At 39.7% G+C, this 22,074-nt stretch overlaps 1 protein-coding gene across 1 annotated transcript in view; it reads right to left on the bottom strand.

Moving 5' to 3' along the window:
- DNAH8 (dynein axonemal heavy chain 8) overlaps positions 1-22,074 on the bottom strand; it is a gene marked incomplete at its 3' end in the record, with an annotated part of 273,605 nt that overhangs the window by 189,812 nt on the left and 61,719 nt on the right. The window contains exons 18-25 of the mRNA XM_081294489.1: positions 18,629-18,764; positions 15,758-15,873; positions 13,557-13,663; positions 7,757-7,832; positions 6,683-6,878; positions 4,509-4,705; positions 3,834-3,960; positions 1,516-1,751 (exon numbers count right to left, since the gene is read on the bottom strand). Of these exons, the coding sequence (XP_081150615.1) occupies positions 1,516-1,751; positions 3,834-3,960; positions 4,509-4,705; positions 6,683-6,878; positions 7,757-7,832; positions 13,557-13,663; positions 15,758-15,873; positions 18,629-18,764 (1,191 nt within the window). The remainder of the gene's footprint in view (positions 1-1,515; positions 1,752-3,833; positions 3,961-4,508; positions 4,706-6,682; positions 6,879-7,756; positions 7,833-13,556; positions 13,664-15,757; positions 15,874-18,628; positions 18,765-22,074) is intronic.

Raw genomic sequence — 22,074 nt, 5'->3', positions numbered from 1 at the left:
ACAAGGCTCTGGGTTCAATCCCCAGCACCACAAAAATAAATAAATAAAATATCCCTAGAGTTAATTTCTGTCTCTCCCCTTGACCTTATCCCAGTGTTACACAAGATAATTCCTCATACTCTACAGGGACTGGCTATAAAAGGAATAATGATGACATAGACATACTCCACAGAAAAGAAATTTGAATGATTCAAGGGATGGATGGGCAATTAGCTTTACGAAAAAAATGTCAACCAAAGAATAAAGCTCATATATTTAGGAAAAAATACATAACAATGTATTCAATCTTAAGGAATATGTGGTCAGCATACAAAATTCCTAAATACTAAGATTATTAAAAGTAGTAGAAGTATGAAGTCCATTAGCTACCAAGAAGCATAAACTCCAAATGGGTCAAGAAAGCATAAAATAGTGATAAGCACTGGGCACCGAGAGGAGGCACTGGGAGTGCCAATTCCCCAGTTCTTGGTAATAAGGGAAGGAGCACTTTGTCTCCAAAGAGAAATCAATGTTAAAACAAGTTCTTTATCATCATGAGTCAGAAATTGTAAGTTATTACTAATACTAGTCACAAAATACTTGTGATAGACAAAATAATAGTACTCCCTCAATATTGTCCACATCCCAATCCCCAAAACCTGGGAATAGATTACCAAAAAGGGGCAAAAGGCATTTTGCAATTGTAATTAAGGAGCTATTGATGGGAGATTATCTTAAATTAACCAGGTGGCCCATATAATCACAAAGGTCTATGTAAGGGAAAGAAGGAGGTAGGAGAGGTAGGAGTCAGAGAAGATCTGATGAGAAGCAGACATAGGAATGGTGCCACGGGGTACGGGGGAGGGAGTAAGCCAAGGAGTGTGGGCAGCCTCTACAAGCAGAAAAGACAAGGAATGAGCTCTCCCCTAGAGACTCCAGAAGGAAAATGGTCTTGCTGTCATATGAATTTTAGCCCCATAAGACCCATATTTGTACTTTTGGTCTGTAGAACTATAAGAGTAAGTTTGTGTCATTTTATACCATTTAGAATTTATAGTCGGTGATTTGTTATAGCAGCAACAACAAACTAATACAGTGCATTTTTCTAAAATCATCCTTTCTTGATCTAAGTTCCAACAGTTTATTATTGAGCCTAGGTGAGCTGCTCCCAGTACACTGCTTGTGGTATGCCACTGCCATGAGAGAGACGTAAAACTGGTTTCTAAGGAAAGCCAAAGATATTTGGAAAACTTGCCTAACATACTGGGATTATATGGGAGGGGTGCAGCTATCCTTTTCCATGAAATATTAGTGCAGAATTATTGATAGCTGGCTAGCACAGAACAGCATTATTAATATATTTATATTCCTTTAAATACAACTGATTGTTAATAATTGTTGAAACTTCCCTAAAGACATCAACATCAGGAAAGATACTTCATAGATAAAGAATATTAACAAAGTCTGCTTTCTAGTATTTTCTATTTGGGGAAAAAAAAAGGCATTTCAAGAAAGGAAAATGCAATAGTTTCTTACTTCAATGGGTCCCAAAGTCATGTCCATTTGGATTTCATTATCCCGGATAGCAGACAAGGCTTCCATTGCAAATCTGACATCATCTAAATCACGAATAGGTCTAGATAACTTTTTCAAGTATTCATTGATAAATGCTATCATGTCTGACATTTTCTTTTTGTATTCTTCATTCAAATATCGACAGAGTAACATCTTCCATGCCTTAGCCTCAATTGATAAGGCTAATTTCAATGGCTCTGATGAACACCAAAAAGATTAAAATAGAATGTAATTGGCATTCTGAAACAACCCACTGTGTGTGTGATCTGAGCTTCTGTACTGCACTGTCCCATTCACTAGTCACCAATCACATGTGGCTATTGAACATCTGAAATGTGGTTAGTCCAAATCAGATGTGCTGGCAGGTTAGTGAAGACTTAATTCCTGTTCCCATGGAGGATGCTCAGCTGTGCATGGGAAAGAGGCATGTGGGGGAAAATACCCCATTAGCAGCCCTCACTCATTCCCCATTCTCCTCTAGGTAACCCCTCTCAGTGGGCTGAAATCTATCCTTCAGCCTGCCAAGCCAAGGACCAGTTTTCGTGTTATTCTGCTCCCCACCTCATCTACCTGGAGTGAGCATTTGTATACCCCGCACCCTGGCTGATTGTCCCAGGCCAATCCTGACCTTCGATGGACCAATCAGAGACCCTTCTTGAGAGTTTGGAAAGAGAATGGAGAAGGGGCCACATGGTCTGGGAAACAGAAAAAGTTAGAGGGAAAAAGAAATGAGAGGCAGAGGGATACTCCTCAACTTCCTCTACGGGCCCTGGTCCTGGCCTGGCCAGTTCTGAAGGTCCAGCTGCATCTTGGACTCCAGGAGACACGCTTTTTTCCTTTACATAGTTCAAGTGGAGTGCTGTTTCTTGAAATCCCAACAGCTGGAATCTACCTTCTCAATCCTCATCCATTCCTCCCTTCTCCCCTTGGTGCCTCTTCCTCCCCAGCTCTGCTGAGTTTGAAACACAGTCCCCCCACCCCCAACTCCCAACAGCAGAGGGGTGAGATCCTACCTCAGACCCCCGTCAGGGCCTCTCTTCTCACTTCTCAGGCCCAGAAATTCAGCCCCCTTCCCCTTTCTTTACAGCAAGTGTCACCTTTCCACTGTTTAGTTTCCTCTGTCCAGAAACAAGCACCCTGGTCCACCATAGCACTGTGGCTACGACTGTTTTTCATATTAAGGATCACAGCATCAACCGTGATGAGGAGACAATTAGCAATTTTAAAATTTGCTGTACACACAGTTTCCAAAACGCTGCAGTAGGAGGTCTTGTGATTAATGCCCCTAATGTCCAGCTCCTCGTTTCCAGCTAATTAAGCCCCTCTAGTCTGTATGAGTCTTCCCCAGATTAAGTCCTTTCTTGGTAGATATAATATGTAATATAAACTGAGCACCCACTGTTGGCCAGGGACTATGATAATGTCTCACAGAAGGCATTTAATGAAGTGGCTACTGTCACTAACGCCAGCAGAGGAAATGGAGGTTAAAGTAGTCGAGTAACCTGAGGAGTCAAACCCAAGGGCCACAGTCAACGTTGACTACCTGAGGGCAGATCTGAAAAGCTACCGAAGGTGGATAGTTGGTGTAAAATAAATATCAGCTGACAATGAAGTCTTCCCACACAGTCAAGACAGATTCATTGTCCTGTTACCATGGTTAACCATTTAGTGACCAGTTCAAACCGTAGACCCTCTCACCTCAGAGGTCTGCAAGTCACTCAGGGTGCCTCCTTCCTAAATGCCAGCTCATCCAAAAGGACACACCAGTAAAGCAACCAACCAACCAACAGGTCTCACCTGAGTGGGTAAGCATCCTTTTACAGATGAGCTTAACCTAGATCCATAATCCTTGAACTCCATGATGAGACCATTGGTCAGTCCTCTGGGGACAGTGTGCCTGATCATCACTGCGCTCCCTCACCATAGTAAGCAATAGTCAGCTCGGGGTTGTATCTCACATACTTAAATGATTGTCACATCATCCCAGGATGGTGGACTTCTCAAGGGACTTCAAACTGATTTGACCCTTATCTCATGTACACCCTCCTCACAGTAACCTAAAAGAGAGTGTCACCTGCTGTTTTAGTTGTTCTATAGCGAGCTGAGGAATCCACCTACGCAATGTGTACATGCATGTGAAGAATACGGATGGTCTGGAATTATTTAACATTTATAACATGATACCAAGGTAACTTAATAGCTGCTCGCTCTAAAATAGCATTTCATGTGAACATGCAAATACATCACATCACAAAAATTTTTTTTAAAAATGTAATTACCTGTATGCAATTCAAGTGCACCTACAACAATAATAGGCTTCAACTCATCAATCTCCTGTTCGAAAGTCGCATAGTGCAGAATTTCTGATCTGATTTCAGTCAGAGAAGGGTTGTTAGCCAAAAATTCCTGCAGTAGGCAACAGTTAATTTTTATTTATTTTCTTAACAGTATCAATCTTATACTTGTAATCACTAAATTAAAAACTTGCATTTATTTATGCATTTGTATACTATATGTGTTCTGGGGCCAGTGGCCTGGGAAAGAACAGGATATCCTGGTAGTCCTGGGAGAGTGAAGGAATTCCACACCCCATGGTGAATAACCAGTTTTATTCAGAGTTCTTAAGTTTCCTTAAGTCTCCTGAATTAGGTCTATTTAGACCCAGTCAGCGAGGTCTAAATAAAAGTGACACACACTTGAATACATGGCCTCTAGACAGTGCCTGGCACACAATGGGCACTCAGTTTTTAAGGGAATTCAGTGAAATCTGTCAGAGCCTCATTATTATTAATTGCCTCCAACAATTAATTGGGAGAATTACCACCAGCCACAACCAGTCAGGTGCTTGTTACTTATGGGTTCTGAGCCTCTGCTCATGAGTTCCTGTCGTTACCACTGTCAAGCATTAAGAGACCAACAGAGCACAAACAACATCCCAAGTAGCAGAAATACACCTTCACTTTCATGTCTCGGTCCTCTGTCCAGAGAGCCTTGTACTTGTCAAAGTCCTGCAGGGCCTCCTGGGCCACCTTTCTTAAGGAATTCACAGAGGAAGAAAGCAGGAGGACCAGCTTGGAAATATCCTTGTGCTCCGCCACCCCTGGGTAAAAATTCTTCAACTTCCTCGCAGGAATAATCTCTTCAAAAGATCCTGAAAGTAGAGGTTTTCACACTCTAGATAAGTTCTGTGTTCAATTTTAAATATTATCAATTTTAGTACTCATAGGGTTTTTCCTTCAAAAAAAAATCTATTTTCTTAAAGGCACTCTCTCCAAATAATTAAGAGTTGTTCCAAGTAATTGGGTGACACTGTCTTGCTGTCTTCACTCCTCAATCTATTGTGTCAGATTTTGAGGTCTAGATTTCTTTAACCTGGAGAAAATGTGTTACTCAAGGGGAGAACTAGAAGACACTGATTTAAACCCTCTGAAATTAAGACAGGTACAGTGGCACATACCTGTAATCCTAGTGACTCAGGAGGCCAAGACGGGAGGACTACAAGTCCAAGGCCAGCTTGGCCAATTTAGCAAGGTTCTAAGCAGTTTAGAAAGGCCTTGTCTTCAAAAAAAAGGGGGGGGTGGCTGGAGATTATATCTCAGTGGTTAAGCACCTGTGGGCTCAACCCCAGCACCAAAACCAAAAAGTTTAAAAAGTCCTTCAAGGAAAATTTAAAAGAATTGGAATTGCTACTGCTACCCTAGAAAAGAGCACAGTGGTTGAAGGAGAGAGACCACATTTACTACCCAAATGACCTTGGACCAGTTATTTCATCTTCATGACTACCCTCATGAAGATTAAGCAAGACAGATCCCGTCTGTCGTCAATGAAGCATCTAGTACACACAGGTCATGCAAAACAATTAACCACTGCTATAAACATCCTCCAGCAAAACACAAATTTGATCATGTCACTGCCTTGACTGAAATCCTCAAAGATTCTCCATCCACCAAGAAGAGTCTTTACTAATACTTTAGTTTGGCCTGTACAGAAATTTACTTTTTTTTTCTTTTTCTTTTTTTTTTTTTTTTTTTTTGGTACTGGAGAATGAACCCAGGAGTGCACTGAGCCACATCCCCAGTAGGGCCTCACTAAGTTGTTGAGACTGGCTTTGAACTTGGGATCCTTCTGCCTCAGCCTCCTGAGCCACTGGATTACAAGCATGTGACACCACACCCAGCAGCAATTTAATTTTTAAAAAACAGTCACTAACAATTAAAAATCATGACATTTCACATGAAATTCCAGCATCTCTCTTTAAATCTCCAGCATCTCTCTTTAAAGTGGCAAAATTTTGTAGTATAAGGCCCATTTTTCTGCATGGTTACAATCAGCTAAAGCTCAATGGTGTGCTGATTTACCACAGTCCTCAGTAAGCCCATTTGCTCCTTTATTTTGTCTGATATTTAATCAGAATTGAAGCAAAAGAAAATACAAGACACTGGCTTAATTAACTAATTAATGTTGGGATGTGCCTTGGAAGTTCAATCCTTTTCCTTGCTAAGAAGAATTCCACTATATAAGTAAACCATGTGATTTTGATCTATTCATCAATTTTCAGATATTGTTTTGTTAACAATTTGGAGCTATTACTAATAATACAGCCCAAATATCATGCTGAAAGTAAAATTAGTGCTAAGGTTTACTTTAAATTTTAACGTTTAAGATGAACTAATTTTTCAGACTACCTTAATAGAACAGTGACTAAAAACCTTTATTCATCCATGACCAAAAACCAGAAAAAAAATAGCTATATGCTATATTTTAGGTGAAAGATGGAAGAACACCAGTTTTTTAATGCAAAATTTAACCAAGAAACATATTAAAATAACTTTTCTTTAAAAACCTATATTTTGGGCTAGGGATGTGGCTCAAGCGGTAGCGCGCTCGCCTGGCATGCGCCGGGCGCTGGGTTCAATCCTCAGCACCACATAAAAATAAAATAAAGATGTGTGTCCACTGAAAACTAAAAAATAAATATTAAAAAATTCTCTCTGTCTCTAAAAAAAAAAAAAACAAAACAAAAAACAAAAAAAACCTATATGTTGTCAAACCACAGAAGAATCAGAAAGGCTATGTGCTAATGGTTACAATCTTAAGATTCTATTTCTCTGAGATTTAACTTTCTTACTCTCTTCCCTCTTCAGCGATTTTCCTGTGCTTGGGTGATTCAGGTCGGTAGTGGTCCGAGTGGGGCTGGAAATAGCAGACTTGATGTGGCGGACCTGCTGCTGTCCCCAGTGAGCCACACCTCTGCTGACCTCCAGGGTTAACTGGATCATTCGGTTAATGGCTTGCTGAATGTCATCCAGACTAGGAACCATTACCTGTGGAAAGAAGCAGCCAGGACACAATACTACCAGCACAGACCATCCACCCCTCCAAGTCTCAGCATCCCGGTTTCCCATGGAGTGAGCAATGCTTTGGCTGGCCCTACAGAAGGCCACTTTAAGGATGGGCTGCAGACTTTCTCCATCCTGCAGTTCTCCCATTCCATCCATTCCTGCCAGCCAAAAGGTCAAATGTAGTCCTCTTCACCCCCTCCCTGTGAGCATGACCAGATGCAGCCGAAAAATGTCAACTACACGTTGGAATGTCCATGGAACAGAATGACAGAGGTAGCTAGATAGTGACCTTGACTCTTTGAACTGCATCAGATAAGCTAAGAAGCTATCCTTCAGGAGGTTGAGCCACGCAAATGTGAAGTTAGGTGGCACACAGGCTGCTCCTGCCTGGCATCTTGGTCATTCTGTGTGGCTTGGAGTTCCAGATGCCAATAAACAGCTGGGGTAGCTGTAGAGATAAGTTGTGGGAAGGCTCAGGGGATACACAGTGTTCAGGACATGGGCTTATTCTTCTATTCTGCCATTCATGGGTTGCTTCACCGTGGTGGGTTTGGGGTGAGGACTTACATGATGCTTTTATTTTAGTGATTTACTGTCCAAAGTAAGAAAACTCCAGGTGATTTGTAGGGCATCTAACAACTGATGGCAAAACAAATACTTAACTGTTTCACCAGGCTTCAAAGCACCATGAGCTATGCAGAAGTAATTTTTAATATAGATATAAAGAATAACAGTTTTATTTTTGTAAAAGAGAAAGTAAAAAGATGAATAGGACCAAGATGGTCCCCTAAATGAAAGTTCAGTTCTAATACTACACTTCCTAAATACATTGCCAAAATATCACTGTATTTAATACTTACCACATTAGGGATTGCAAGATGTACTTCGGTTTTTATAAAGGAAATGATATCTTCTGACCGCTTTCGTCCATAAGGGCTGCAATAAGATGGACATTAAGCTGATGAACTTTTGCCTCAAATTTCACAAATAGCTTGTTATGCTCCAAGTTTCCATACTAGAAATAAAGCCCATTTTCAAAACACTAAATTACCCCCAGAGAGTGTTACTTATAATAGAGCCATAAATTGCAGAGAGCTAAGAAAACACAATGATTTAACAGTATTAGAAGCAAAATGTTAATCTCACAGACACTTTTCTAGTATTTGAATGTTTCTCGCACAGTAACCATTTAATAATATCCATGCAGGGCAGTCTTTGTTCTCTGCCCAGCGATGCTGCAGCCTGAGATCAGCAACAACAAGCACGTACCTTCACAGATGTTGTTATGTACACATTTCTAAAAGACTGAACAGGAGGTTTCTGGTTTAGGTTTTCCAAAAAGTGCTTTTTAAAACAGTACCACCACCCAGCAACTCAAGAGGCTGAGACAGGAGGATTGCAAGTTCCAGGCCAGTCTTAGCAACTTAGCAAGGCCCTCAGCAACTTAGTGAGATCCTGTCTCAAAATAAATAAAAAGGGCTGGGGATGTGGCTCAGAGGTAAAGCACTCCAGGTTCAATCCCTAGTACCAAAAAATAAATAAGAATCAAAAAACTAAAACAGTGTCACTCATGCACAGACATACAGACATGTGTCTAGCAATGAAGGACACCCCCAGAGCTGCAGATAAGTTTGGCTCTCTTCCTATGCCTTGACCGCCATCCCCATGCCAGGCAAAAATATTTAAAAAGCAAACTTTCTGTCACTATTGAAAAACACCTCCACATGCAAGTACAAGCCAGTCAGCTTGGGAGGGGGTCACAAGAAACACTGACTCTGAGTTCAAAAGCAGAGACCTCACTTTGAGCCATCTAGGCCAACATCAATGGTTCCCAGATTAACGTATTCCTAAAAGGAACTCTTTGAACTTAAAGCAAGCAAGCAAGCAAGCAAATGGCTTCTAATTCATGGTGTCCCTCTGAAATTTAAGATGCAGCAATAAAACCAGGGGATACTGGAATACAAAGGGTACTATTACGAGTTCCCTAAATAGAAACAAGCAGCCAGAGAATAGGTCCTAGATCATTCAGTAACTCTTTAGCAAATTAGAGGGTTGGCTCAAGGAGGTCTCCAAAATTTTAGAGGCAAACTACAAAGAGATAGAAATTACTAAAGAAAAGGGCAGAGGAAGGACCACGATGAGTAACATCCATTGAGTGCTTAACGTATGCCAGGAACTTTCCATCAATTAACCCATTTCATCCTCGAATTCACTCCGCAAAGCAGATACTATGATAATTACTCCTATTTTATAGATGAAGAAACTAAGGCAGAGAGAGGCTAAGAAATTTACAGAGAATCACTCAGCTCAGGAATGCTTCACTACCTAGATCCAGGTATGAATCCTACACAGCTATGGCAGGAGGATCTCAAATTCAAGACTAGCCTGGGCAACATTTGGAGGTCCTTCCTCAAAATAAAAAAAATTTTTAAAAGAGCTGGGCATGTGGCTCAGTGGTAGAACACCTTGCCTGACACACATGAGGCCTTCAGTCCAATCCCTGGCACTGCCCAAAATAATTTAATTTAAAAATAAAAAGGACAGGACTTGGGATATAGCTCAGTGGTAGAGTGCCCCTGGGTTCAATCCCTAATACCCCCCCCACACACACACACACACACACACATATACACACACAAAATGAAATTAAAAATTGAAACAGAAACTCACTCCAGATAAAACTAACAGTATAGTGGTATAAAAAGTCTAAAATAAGTACACTGAGAATACTCAAAGAGATAAATAAAAGCTGTCTCCCAGAGAAAAAAATTAAAAATAGAGAAATTGCTAACTAAGGAAAAAATGATATAATATTTGGAGGATAAGAAGGAACGAATTTATCTAAATATTTAAAATGCAGTAGACAACATAATCTCTAGAAAAGATATAGAGGTCCTTTCCCATAATGTAGTTCACAAAGGCAAAAGCAGTATGTATGTATGTGGGTATATATGAATGACAGAGTAGTGAGGAGACAGGAAGGGCAGGTTGAGAGGCCCCAGCATATAAGATGGCCACTTGCCCAGTGGACCCAGGAGAGTCCCCAGTTAACTCTGACCTGGCACCTCATCTGGATATTCACAAAAGTGTCCTAGTTGGAACAATAAATTATATAGTCATTCTGTTCAATATTCAATTAATAGGCATTCCAGAAGAAATCAATGAAGGAATGTCCTAGAAGAAATAACTAAAGAGGAAATTGGTGAGATTTTTCCAGAATTAAGGGAAGCCATGAGTCCTCAGATAGGAAGTGTTCTGTGTGAACAAAGCAGAACTTAATAAAGACAAATCCACCCAGGGTCAGCAAACTGCAGAAACATCAAGGATAAAAAAAGAATCTTTGGTTAGGCACACTGCAAACATCTCATCAGCAGACAACATGGGTCAGGAAAAAAAAAAAAAAGAAGAAATACTTTCAAAGCACTGAGAGAAAAACTAACAACAAAGGCATTTCAGACATACAAAGAAAAATAACAGAATTCACCTCTCACAAATCCTTGCTAAGGAACAGGTGGTATACAAAGCATACAAAAAATCTGGGGATTTTATAAAATATGCCAGTAAATAAATTATTTTTGAGTGTTACAAAAAAAAAGGCAAAACTAAATCATCAAACTGCAGTAGTCATATAGGCATATTACAGTAAGTAAAGCCTGCACAGGCCCTTGTAGTCAGAAATAATTCAAGGAAACTGCAAAACTACAGAAAGTCTTATGCTTTAAAAGCAAAATGTGTGCTTTCTAGATTCAAAGACAAAAGATATAGGATAAAGATATACAAAATGTATAGAAGGAATTTTAAATAGAGTTGTTTTGTAATTGTTGTTTTGTGTGGTTTGGTTTGATTTGGTTTGTTTGCAGGACTGAGAACTGGACCCAGGATGCTCTACCACTGAGCCCCATCCCCAACCCTTTTTATTTTTTTATTTTGAGATAGGTTCTCACTAAACTGCTAAGGCTGGCCTCAAACTTAAGATGCTCTTGCCGAGGCTCTCTGCATTGATGGGATTACAAGCATGTACCATCACACCTGGTTAGAATTTATTTTAAAAGACATAAATATCACTTATTTTTCTAAGATTGATAATTTTGAATATTTTTTGTAATGGTTAATTTGAATTGTGAATTTGATTGGATTGAGATGTCAAGGATTAAAGAGGGGTATGGGTGTGTCAATGAGGGTGTGTCTAGGAATGATTGGCATGTGGGATAGCCAACTGAAATGGAGGCCCTCCCTAAGCATGAGCAGCACCAACCAATAGGATGATGGCTTGGATGGAATAAAAGTTGGAGGAACAGGGAAGTGATGAACCCAGCCTAATTCCATTTTAAGATTGGGAGCCACCTTGTCACAAAGTCATGAAAAGTTAATTTCTGTTTTACTACAAATTACTTCTATTTCTAAACTTGCTTGGAATGCCTGCCCATGCCTTGAACTCACCCATGCCTGGCTTTCCCTGACCAGATAACAACTCTCTCTGAAAACTTTGCAGCACCTCATAAATTCTGGCTTTCCCTGACCAGATAACAACCCTCTCTGAAACCCTAATGGCACCTCATAAATTCTGATGTTGGGATCTAAATTTACTCCCTAATTTGAAATGTTGAACCATTTTGGTCATTAACCTACTATCTGTCTTTGTATTATGCTTTTCAAAATCCTGTTATCTGTAAGCTCTCAAGACACCCCCCTTTTTACAACTTTTTGTGCTATAAAACCATGCTGCTAGAGAGTTGGAGTACTGTCCTGTAACCCACGGATTTCGGAAGAGACAGTCCTGGCCGGTCAGAATTACAAGCTTGCTTTAATTTGATTTAAAATTGGAGTCAGTGGTCTTTGCAACATGATTTAATAGAAGCAGAAGCAGATGCAAGCTCTTTTCTTCTTGAACGGATTCTTGATTGCTGCTGCAGTCATCTAAGGATACAGGACTTTCACTTCTTCATTCTTCCAAAGTGGATTCTCCAGAAGCCTTTGGTCTCAGACTAGGGTAGCACCATTGATCCGTCTTGTTCTGGAGCTTCAGCCTCTTAAACTGCGCAGCTAGTGGTTCTCCCAGCTCTTCAGCCTGCAGAGGGCCACTGTGGACTATCCAGCTTCTGGTTGCATAAGCCAACCTAATAAGTCCCCCTTTTATAATTATATTTCCTCCTGATTCTGTTCCTTTAAAGAACCCTAATATATTTTTAAAACTCAGCAAAAGAAAAATGAAAATTAATAAAGAAATAAAAATGTAAGGGGAGGGGCTGGGGATGTGGCTCAAGCGGTAGCGCGCTCGCCTAGCGTGCGTGCGACCCGGGTTCGATCCTCAGCACCACATACAAACGAAGATGTTGTGTCCACCGAGAACTAAGAAAAAATAAATAAATATTAAAATTCTCTCTCTCTCTCTGTCCCCCTCTCTCTCTCTCACTCTCTCTTTAAAAAAAAAGGTAAGGGGAACCAGTAAAAGAGAATATCATGCTTCTCCATGTGGTCAGGGATGATGATTATCAAGCTAAAGCACAGGCATTGATGTGATCAAATTGTAACGCTAAAGAAACCATTCCTGCAACAGTGTGGGAGATGGATTTGAGAGGTAGAGAAAAGGGCACGAGCAGCACCCAGTGACCCCCGCAATTAGAGAAGATATTTGCTTTATTATTATTAACAAAATAATATATTGCAAATATTTATTATTTAATCCACTCCAATAAAAAAAAAGGCAGGCTGGGCTGGAGTTGTGTCTCAGGGGTAGAGTGCTTGCCTAGCACCTGGAAGGCACTGGGTTCAATTCTCAGCACTACATAAAAAAAATAGAGTTAACATATCCATCTATAGCTAAAAACATTTTTTTAAAAAAAGGGAAGAAGAGAACAACCCTTAAAAAACAAAAAGCAGGCAGAAAACCCCACAAACTATAAGGAAAAGACAAATGGTCTGTAAACACATGAAAATATATTTAATCTCATCAGTAACCAAGAAAATGAGAATTTAAATCCTGATGAGATGCCGTTTCACATTCTGTGTTAGTAAGAATTTCTAAAATGAAAAATATTGTTTTCAAGGATGAGGAGCCACGGACCCTTTCATACTATGCATTGCCTGGTGAAGTGAGCCATGCATGCACCCTAGGACCCAGGAGATCAGCTCTTAGCAGGTGCAGCAAGAGGCAGATACAAGAGGGCTCAGAGGTGTTTTATTCATGACAGCCCAAGCTGGAAACAACCCAGTGACCACCACTGGCGGAACAGATAAACAGATTGTGCACGCTCCAACTCCACCAAAGTGTTAATAAACTGTAGCAACACAGATGAATCTCAGAAAGTTAATGCTGAGCATAAGTCAAATACAGGCAAAAGGTAACAACACATTGATTGGAGATAGAAACAAGTGATAAGCTCTAAAGAAAACCAAGACCAAGACCAAATTCAGGCGAGCAGGGAGAGGACCAGTCAGGGAATGCCAATCTTCTCAATCTTGGCCTGGGTGACAGGAACATGGTTGTTTATTCAATTACAGTTCTTGCAGTATTATAGGGATTTTTTCAAACAGCCTTTTAATGGATGCTCTATTTTAAATTTTATATTTTTTTAAATTAATAAAAATTAAAATAATATTATTAGAATCATATTATTATAGGGAGTATTATCAGACATAGTTAGCATATTTTCAACTTGCCTTGCAACAAATATTCTTCTTTTCATTGTATCCAAAGATAACCGTGTAGCTTTTTGAAGACTGTCCAGTAGTTGATGAGAGAAAAAAGCAAAGACCTCTTTACATTCCTATAATAAGAAATCATGTTAAATTTCATACCCCCAAATAAACTTCCATCATCCCCAGAACAATGACACATATTAGAAGTTACATGTGAAAGGCGAGAAATAATACACTATACAATTTCAATGACACTATTTAAATAAAGGTAATACTACATTACTTGTCTGTTTTTTTTTTTTTTTTAGGCAAAAAACATTACATGAAAAGTGTGCTTGAAGCCAAGTGTGGTGGTGCCCACCTGAAATCCCAGCTAATCAGGAGGCTGAGGCAGGAGGATCACAAGTTTGAAGTTAGCTTGGGCAACTTATAGTGAGATTCTATCTCAAAATAAAAAGGGCTGAGGATGTAGCTCAGAGGTAGGATGCTTGCCTACCATGTGTGAGGCCCTCACAGAGAGAGAGAGAGAGAGAGAGAGAGAGAGAGAGAGAGAGAGAGAGAGAGCGAGCAAGAGAGAGAGAGACAGGCACTAAGAGAAAAGAAAAAAAGAAGAGTGTTTTGCAAAAACACCCTATCAAACCAGAATGACTGACTCAAAATATGAAATTCAAAAACAGTTTATTTAAAATCATCCTGGTTTGCTCAACACTGAATCATTCACCCAACAAACCTGAAGCACTTGAGTGTTGTGTACTTCTCAATGCAGAGGGGCGTGGGCACAGGTGAAAGATGTATCTCTAGCATCAAAATGTTCAGCATGGTTTGAGGTGGGCGGTGAACCCCCAGGGCTCAGCAAGCCCTCTACCTCAGCCCCCAGCCCCATCTGGCTCACACATCAGGGTCCATATTCTGACTACTCTGCCCCCTGGGGCTAAGTAGGAGAGTAAGGTTGAGTTGGGTTGGAAGAGTTATTAGGAAGGAGAGAAAAAGAATTTCAAGCTTCTCCATGTGGACAGGGATGATAATGATCAAGCTAAAGCACAGGTATTGATGTGATCAGATTGTAATGCTGGAGAGACCATTCCTCCAATGGCGTGGGAGTCAGATTTGAGAGGTAGAGAAGACAGCACAACGCAGCTCCCAGTGACTCCCACAATTAGGAGGTCTCTACTGGGGCTCAGTCTTGTTTTAAGACCCCCTAATCTGGTATCAAAGAGAATGCAACTGCTAGCGAGGGTTCACTGAGATGGGGTGCACTTTTCCTGTTCAGCTGACTTCTGCCTGTTGTTAAACTCATTGTTAATGGCTTCCTGGTGCGTGGTACTGCAAATTCTAAGCTAAAATCTAGACCCTGTAGGGAAGCATCTCCCAAGCAGTTTGTGATCTCGTCATTGAGCAAGAAGGCAAGTTTATTACAATTAGAGTTTATTTCCAAAACTGTATTACAGTATGTAAAAGTAGGTAAGAAAAAAGAATGAAGAGAGGGTGGGTATGAGGGATTAAAAGAAAACCGCCAGGAGGAGGAGAAAGCAGGAACGTGGGAGAGTGGCCTTCAAAGTTGATAGGTGACCATGAGAGAGAAACCCCCTGCCTCCTTTTTAACCTTCACCCTCACCACAATGTGATTTGCCCATTCAATCTGTTTCTCCTGCTGGGAGAGGCCACAGGTCATCCATAGTGCAATCCCTGGGCCCCAAGTGAACCATTATCAGGACTTGGGATATAGACAACTCAATTAAACCCAATAACAAGGACAAAGTTCCACACTGAGTGAAATGAACGGGTGCTATAAGTTGCATTTACTATGTAAGAAAACATGGCCAGACCACAATGGAGGAAGATCCTATAGAAACTGTAACAGACAAACCTCATCAAAAGTTAGTGATAGGGAGCTGGGGTTGCAGCTCAGCGGTAGAGCGCTCGCCTAGCACGCCTGAGGCACTGGGTTCAGTCCTCAGAACCACATAAAAATAAAATAAAGGTTATTGTGTCCACCTACAACTAAAACAATTTAAAAAAAATAAAGTTAGTGATATTGGGGAGAACCTTAAGGATTACCTGATCTTACAATGTGCAACTGGAAATTGTATTTTTTGGAATCTGTTATAAATTAGGCATAGGTTAGTTTCAGAACTGCCTGGAAGTAGCCCCCTTTGGGTTACGTATAATCCAATGAGTCGTAATTCCATGAAATCTGCAAGAGGTTGTTTCACAGTAAATACCTTTTTAAACTCATCTTCTTTGTCATTAGCATCACCCTCGGTCACCAAATTGGACTCATAATCATTGCCTTCGCCCTCCTCCATTTCACTTCCAAAAACAACATGTTTCTGGTGTTCTATGGATAGAAGACAAAACAAAAACAGAGTATGTGAATTCTTCAGCATTAGGTTTATTCTATGTGGCAAAACCTTCTTAGGAAGCTCACTTTTTAAAGCTGTTAAAGATTTACTTTTATCTTTCTTACATTTACATATTTTTTTGCATTTGTTCCTATAGGAGTGTCATCCTCAAATTCAATTAAACCATGAATCTCAGTAAAATCATCATTTTACTAAGAAATATAATGCTGTCAATATACTCTTTTTTTTTAAATATTTATTTTTTAGTTTTCGGCAGGCACAACATCTTTGTTGGTATGTGGTGCTGAGGATCGAACCCGGGTCACACGCATGCCAGGCGAGCGCGCTACCGCTTGAGCCACATCCCCAGCCCCAATATACTCTTTTTTAAAAATATTTTTTTAGTTGTAGTTGGAAACAATACCTTTATTTTTATTTGTTTTTATTTTTATGTGGTGCTGAGGATCGAACCCAGTGCCTCGCACATGCTAGGCGAGTGCTCTACCGCTGAGCCACAACCCCAGTCCCTGTCAATATACTCTTAACGTCTAGAATTAAGACAAGTTTTAAGAGGGTTTTACATATTATGTTTCTTAATTATTTGTTCACCTGTTGAGTTTTCTAACTTAATAAACAGATATATTTTTAATTTTTGATACTTGTGATTAAAAAAAAAAAAACTGGTTAAACTAAGTGAAGACTTCTTGGAGCAAAGCCAGCATGCTGTGCATTCTCATTTTAGGCTCAGAGCATCTCAACCTCAGCACTACTGATATTTGGGGCTTTGTTGTTAAGAGCTATCCTTTAGGATATTTAGCAATATCCCTGGCCCCCTACCCAATCCTCTTAAAATGTCACTTGCATGAGTTTTCTGCTTGATCAGAATGTTCTCTCATTCCAAAAAGCCATAGTTCAAACATAGACGCCATAGTTCAAACATGTTGGTCTGTAGCTCACCCTTTTAGGCAAAGCTATCATTTCAAGTCTCCTTCAAAACCTCAACACTAATCAAAATGGATTCTACTGTCACGTATAACTAAAAGGAACCAATAGTTTTTTTTAAAAAATCACATTGGAGCTGGGCACTGTGGCACACACCTGTAATCCCAGCAGCTCTAGAGGATGAAGCAGGAGGATGGGGAGTTCAAAGCCAGCCTCAGCAACGGCAAGGCACTAAGCAACTTAGTGAGACCCTGTCTCTAAATAAAATACAAAATAGGGCTGGGGATTTGGCTCAGTGTTTGAATGCTCTGGTAACCCCCCACAAAAAATAATCACATTGTACATCATCATATGTGCAAATACGTGTCAATCAAAAATTTTAAAATACAAACAAAAGAGACCTTTTCAATGTCTTTTCCTGAAATAGAAATAATTTAATCTGCATATTGCCTCATGAATATTTGAGGACATTGACTATAACTTCTTGGCCAAAGAATCAAAGTGTGTATCCACCTTATTAAGGTTAAGAAGATAATTGGCAAAATAGATAACATATCTTTTATTTAAACAAAAAAAGTCCACACTAAGTTGGTGACACAGCCATGAGCCAGTCAGTGGCCTGCCTCACACAAAGCCAACCTCCCCCTATGTTACTGAGCAGGGGATGGTGGGAAGAGCAAGTATCTAGGCAAATACAGGGATCATGACTGACATATATAGACAAATCCCCATAAAATATTAACAAATCAATCCTCCAATTACAAATTTCTACCTAGACAGTTCTTATTTTGAACTTGAAAACATAACTTCAAAACAAAATATCTATGTCCCTTCAAATGTACCCAAAGATTCTAAATATCTAGGACAGGGCAATCTGAGCAATACTAAAAGTTCCAGATTCTTAAACCACAAATAAGGAAGCAGGAAGCAAAGATCTCTACCTGGGAATCTTTTCTTAAAATCCTCTGCCCCTGCTAGAGATGATCAAATTCAGCAGCTTGTTTTGGAGGGGCTTATTTACATATATTGACTAAAATTATTAAAACTTTGGACTTCATTGAGGGAATGAGATTCTGAAATTGGGAGGACTGGAAATGGAGCCAAAATCCATTTCCAGTCTTCCCAATTAAATAATCCAGGCACCTTGTCATACAGATTTTCCTCAGCAAAGTGAATCAGGGTGATGAGGGCTTTGGCAAAGTCAAAAAGAGTGAAGACAAAGCTTTGTACGCCTTTTGTTAACCACGGGGTAGGAGGTGGCGGGAAGATCTGCCATGGTGGGATCTTTGACTCCTTGGGGGTACACTTTCCACTAGGTCCCATTTACCTGTACCCCGACACCTTTCTAAGGAAGAAGGCGCAGCTGGTACCATTCAGAGAAAGATCTAGGGGGAAAATGTCTTGAAACTTAGTCTTGCCCAAATAAAGTTTTCTGGATTCATGAGAATTTTAGATTTTATCCTTGTCTGGTTTATTTTTTAAAAAAAGTAAAATGAATCAAAGGATCAAAGTGACATGATTGATTAGAATGCTATTCAAAAAGAAAAAGAAACACAGCAAGCCTGAGGGTGTAACCATAACCTGCTTATAAGGTTGGTCCTTGGTTGGCATCTGGGAACCCTGGATTTCAGAGGTTGCCACTATTTCCTAAGTGACAAGAGAACTCACAGAGCCTAAACTATACAAAAACGCAGTTTATGATGGACACCTGCTTTGGAGTCCTGAATTTTACTACCTGCTAAGTGGAAGGTGCTCATATGAGGACATATCTGTAGCTCTCATGACTCAAAAATTAACTAGTGAAATTACCTGGTACTGGTTTTATTGCTTTCCCAGTGTATTTAACTTCATAAATTTGCTCAAATATTAATATAAGTTCTCTGACGGCTTCTTCCACATGCTTACTTTTGTGGTTTAGAATATCAGCCCACTCTCTCGTGTACGTCTATTAAATAAAGAAATGACTATTAATTTTCAGATACCTAAAAGTGGTGAAAATTTATTAATATGGCTTTATTAATTTTAATAATTAATTATACTTTATTTATTTTATTTATTTAATTAAAATTAGTTAAATATTTATTAATATTTGTTAATAAAATTATTTATTAATATTTATTAATATTAAATGTTTGGATAAATATTTACTTAACAGATAAATAAATGTTTGGGTGAATATTTAATTAATAAATAAATAACATGACTATTAATTTATGAAAATATAATTAAGTTTACTTAAAAATTACTAGAGAGGTTGGGAGAAGAACTCAGTAGTAAAGCATTTTCCAAGGATACTCAAGGTCCTGGGTTTGATCCCTGGTAACACAAATAAATAGATAAGATAATGTTGACCATGCTTTATGTTTCAGATCTAAAATTGCCTGCCGCCCAAAGCACAGATGGTAAGGTCCAAGCAAAAGATGACAAAGAAAAAATCTATTCTTTTTCTAGTATTTGACTCAATCACACCCATAAATCTAGAACAGAAAGACATTGCCAAAAGTTGAAAATGAGATATGGTATGAAAGGTACAATCCAAAGTGTTACATTGGTGCTGTATGCCAGGCATTGATTTAAGAGTTCATATGTATTAGCTAATTTAATTAAAGGACATCCTCTAGTAATAATTAACATTATGGTCTCTATTTCACAGAAAGCCAAGGCTCAGAAGTTAAGAAATTTGCCCAGGTCACCCAGTAGATGGTAAGAATAAGAGTTTGAACTCATCTTTGATTCACAAAGTCTGTGTTTTGCTTTTCTGACCTTTTCCAATAGCCAGAAAAGGGTTTAATGAAGAAGTTGAGAGCTAGTTAAATTCAGAAAACTGGCTCATAAAATTGAATAAGGCTTTGAACATATCAAACAATATCCCTGCATTTTATAAAAGAATCAAGTAAATGGTAGCTGTCAACTTGGACCTTCAAATCAAAACCACTATGAGGGGCTTGGGTTGCAGCTCAGAGATGGAGCACTTGCCTAGCAGGTGTGAGGCACTGGGTTCAATTCTCAGCACTGCATATAAATAAATGAGTAAAATAAAGGTCCATTAACATCTAAAAAAAAAAAAAAACCATGAGATGCCACTTCACACTCACTCTGAGGGCTATAATCAAAGACAGAAGACAGTAAGTGCCAGTAAGGATGTAGGGAAACTGGAACCCTCATAACCACTGGCGGGATTGCAAAATGATGCAGCCACTTTGGAAAACATTATGGCAGTTCTTCAAAAGGTTACACAGAGTGTTAACATATGACCCAGAAACTCCACTCCTATATATGTACCCCCTAAAAAGAAAACATGTCTACACATTATTAATAACAGCCCCCAAACTGGAAATGACCAAATATCTATCAACTGATAAATGCATAACTAAAAGGTGATACATCCATACAATGCACTATTATTACTGGAATAAAGTCTGGGCTGCCCACAACTCATAGGCCAATATTCGGGACACAAGAGTTGATAGGAAGGAATCAGATTTATTCAGGGACTGGCATCTTGGAAGACGGAAGCACTGTCAACCTCAAAGCTCCATCTTGGGAGGTCAAGGAGTATAAAGGGTTTTTTTAGTGAGGGAAAGGAGGAGCAGGGCAGGAAGGCCACATGAGCACAGCCTTTGTCATCTAGGCTGTGTATCTCCTATTTCGCTTCTTCTCTGGGGTACAGGAGCATTGAAATGGACCTCAACCTCCTGGGTCTAGCTTCTGTAGTTCTTTTTAGACGGATATGCTACTTTTCAGCAAGTTAAAGCCACACTGATTTATCTGCTTTGTGTTAATTGAACTAAAGACTAAGGAGGGGCATTATCAAGGTCATCACTTGTTCTGGGTTCTATAAATCTCAAGAAAAATTTAGCAGCAAACATCTTAACCATTTCGGAGGACTTCCCTTTAGAATTTAGTATGAAGAGGATATAATGCTCGCAAAAGGATTAGGGAGAGACGACAACCTTAAGGAAGAGATAAAGAAAGGACATTTGCAAAAGAAACAAAATTCTGACACATGTGACACTGAATGAACTGTGCTAAGTGAACAAAGCCAACTTATAATATTCTAAAATGCACCATAGTGATGGTTGTATAGCTCTGAATACACTAAAAGACATTGAGTTATACAGTTTGCATGGCTGAGCTGCAAGGTTTATGAATTTTATCTCAATAAAGCTGTTTAAAAATAATAATTAGTGCCAGAAATATTTTGAAGCAAAAATTAGGGAAAGAAAAATTAACGGGAGGTGGGAAAGTGAAGGCAGCACGTGTGAGGAATGGGAGGAGTTCGGTTGTGAATGAGAGGTGAAGGGTAGTTTTTGTGGCCAAGGAAGAGGTGAAGGTATATTGGACTGCTGGTGGGAAGGATCCATTCAGTACTACTGAGAAACTGATGTCACTCCATTTTTGAGAAATCAGCCTCTACCTCAGAGCAAAGCCTGCCCAAGGAAGGGGGCGTGACCCTTGTCCTTGGAAAAACCCACAGAGCACTCCTAGGCATATACCCACCCTGCTGAGTTGTTTGTCTATGAATAACAGGAGAGATCTGCAGCGCCAGGTGTCCCTGACTCAGTTAGGCTAGGTGAGGACCCATAGCAACCCCCTAGCAACCTCCAATCAGCATGAAACAGGGAAAATACCTGGGGTGCCAGATGAACCCCTAGTAGTTTATGGTGTTTGATAACATGTTGGGAAACTATGTAGTTCAGCACGTACTCCCCTCATGGCTTAAAAACCAATCAGTTCAAAGGAATCCCCCTCTTGTACTAACCAATCACTTCTACTCAACTTGTTCCCTCCAGTGAATGTGCTAATCAATGTTAAGAGTTGTTGTTTTATTTTCCCGAGGTGTGGAATGATTTGCTGTGTGATGTTGTGACACACAGAGTACCCCCAAAACCTATAAAAATCTCACTGAACAAATGACCGGGACTCACTCCCTGGGACCGCTGCATAGGAAACGGTTATGAGTCCAGGCTCAAGCTTGCAATTTAGACTCCTGTGTGATTGCATCGGATTCGGCTCCTGGAGGTCTATTGGGGTCCCATGAATCTGGCATTACAGTACAAAGTTGAAGATATAGAAAACAGGGGGACTAGTAGAGCAAAGTCACCAATAAGGGGTGTTAGATAGCTATTTCATTGTTGTGACCAAAAGACCTGACAGAACAGATGAAAGTTCATTCTGGCTCACAGTTTCAGAGATTCATGCCCTGGGCTCAAGGTGAGCAGATCATGGTGGAAGAGAGTGGTGGAAGAAAACAG

This window comes from Spermophilus citellus (assembly GCF_964194105.1).
Source record: "Spermophilus citellus genome assembly, chromosome: 5".
NCBI classification, from domain to species: domain Eukaryota; kingdom Metazoa; phylum Chordata; class Mammalia; order Rodentia; family Sciuridae; genus Spermophilus; species Spermophilus citellus.
This window is presented reverse-complemented; position numbering and strand designations above follow the sequence as displayed.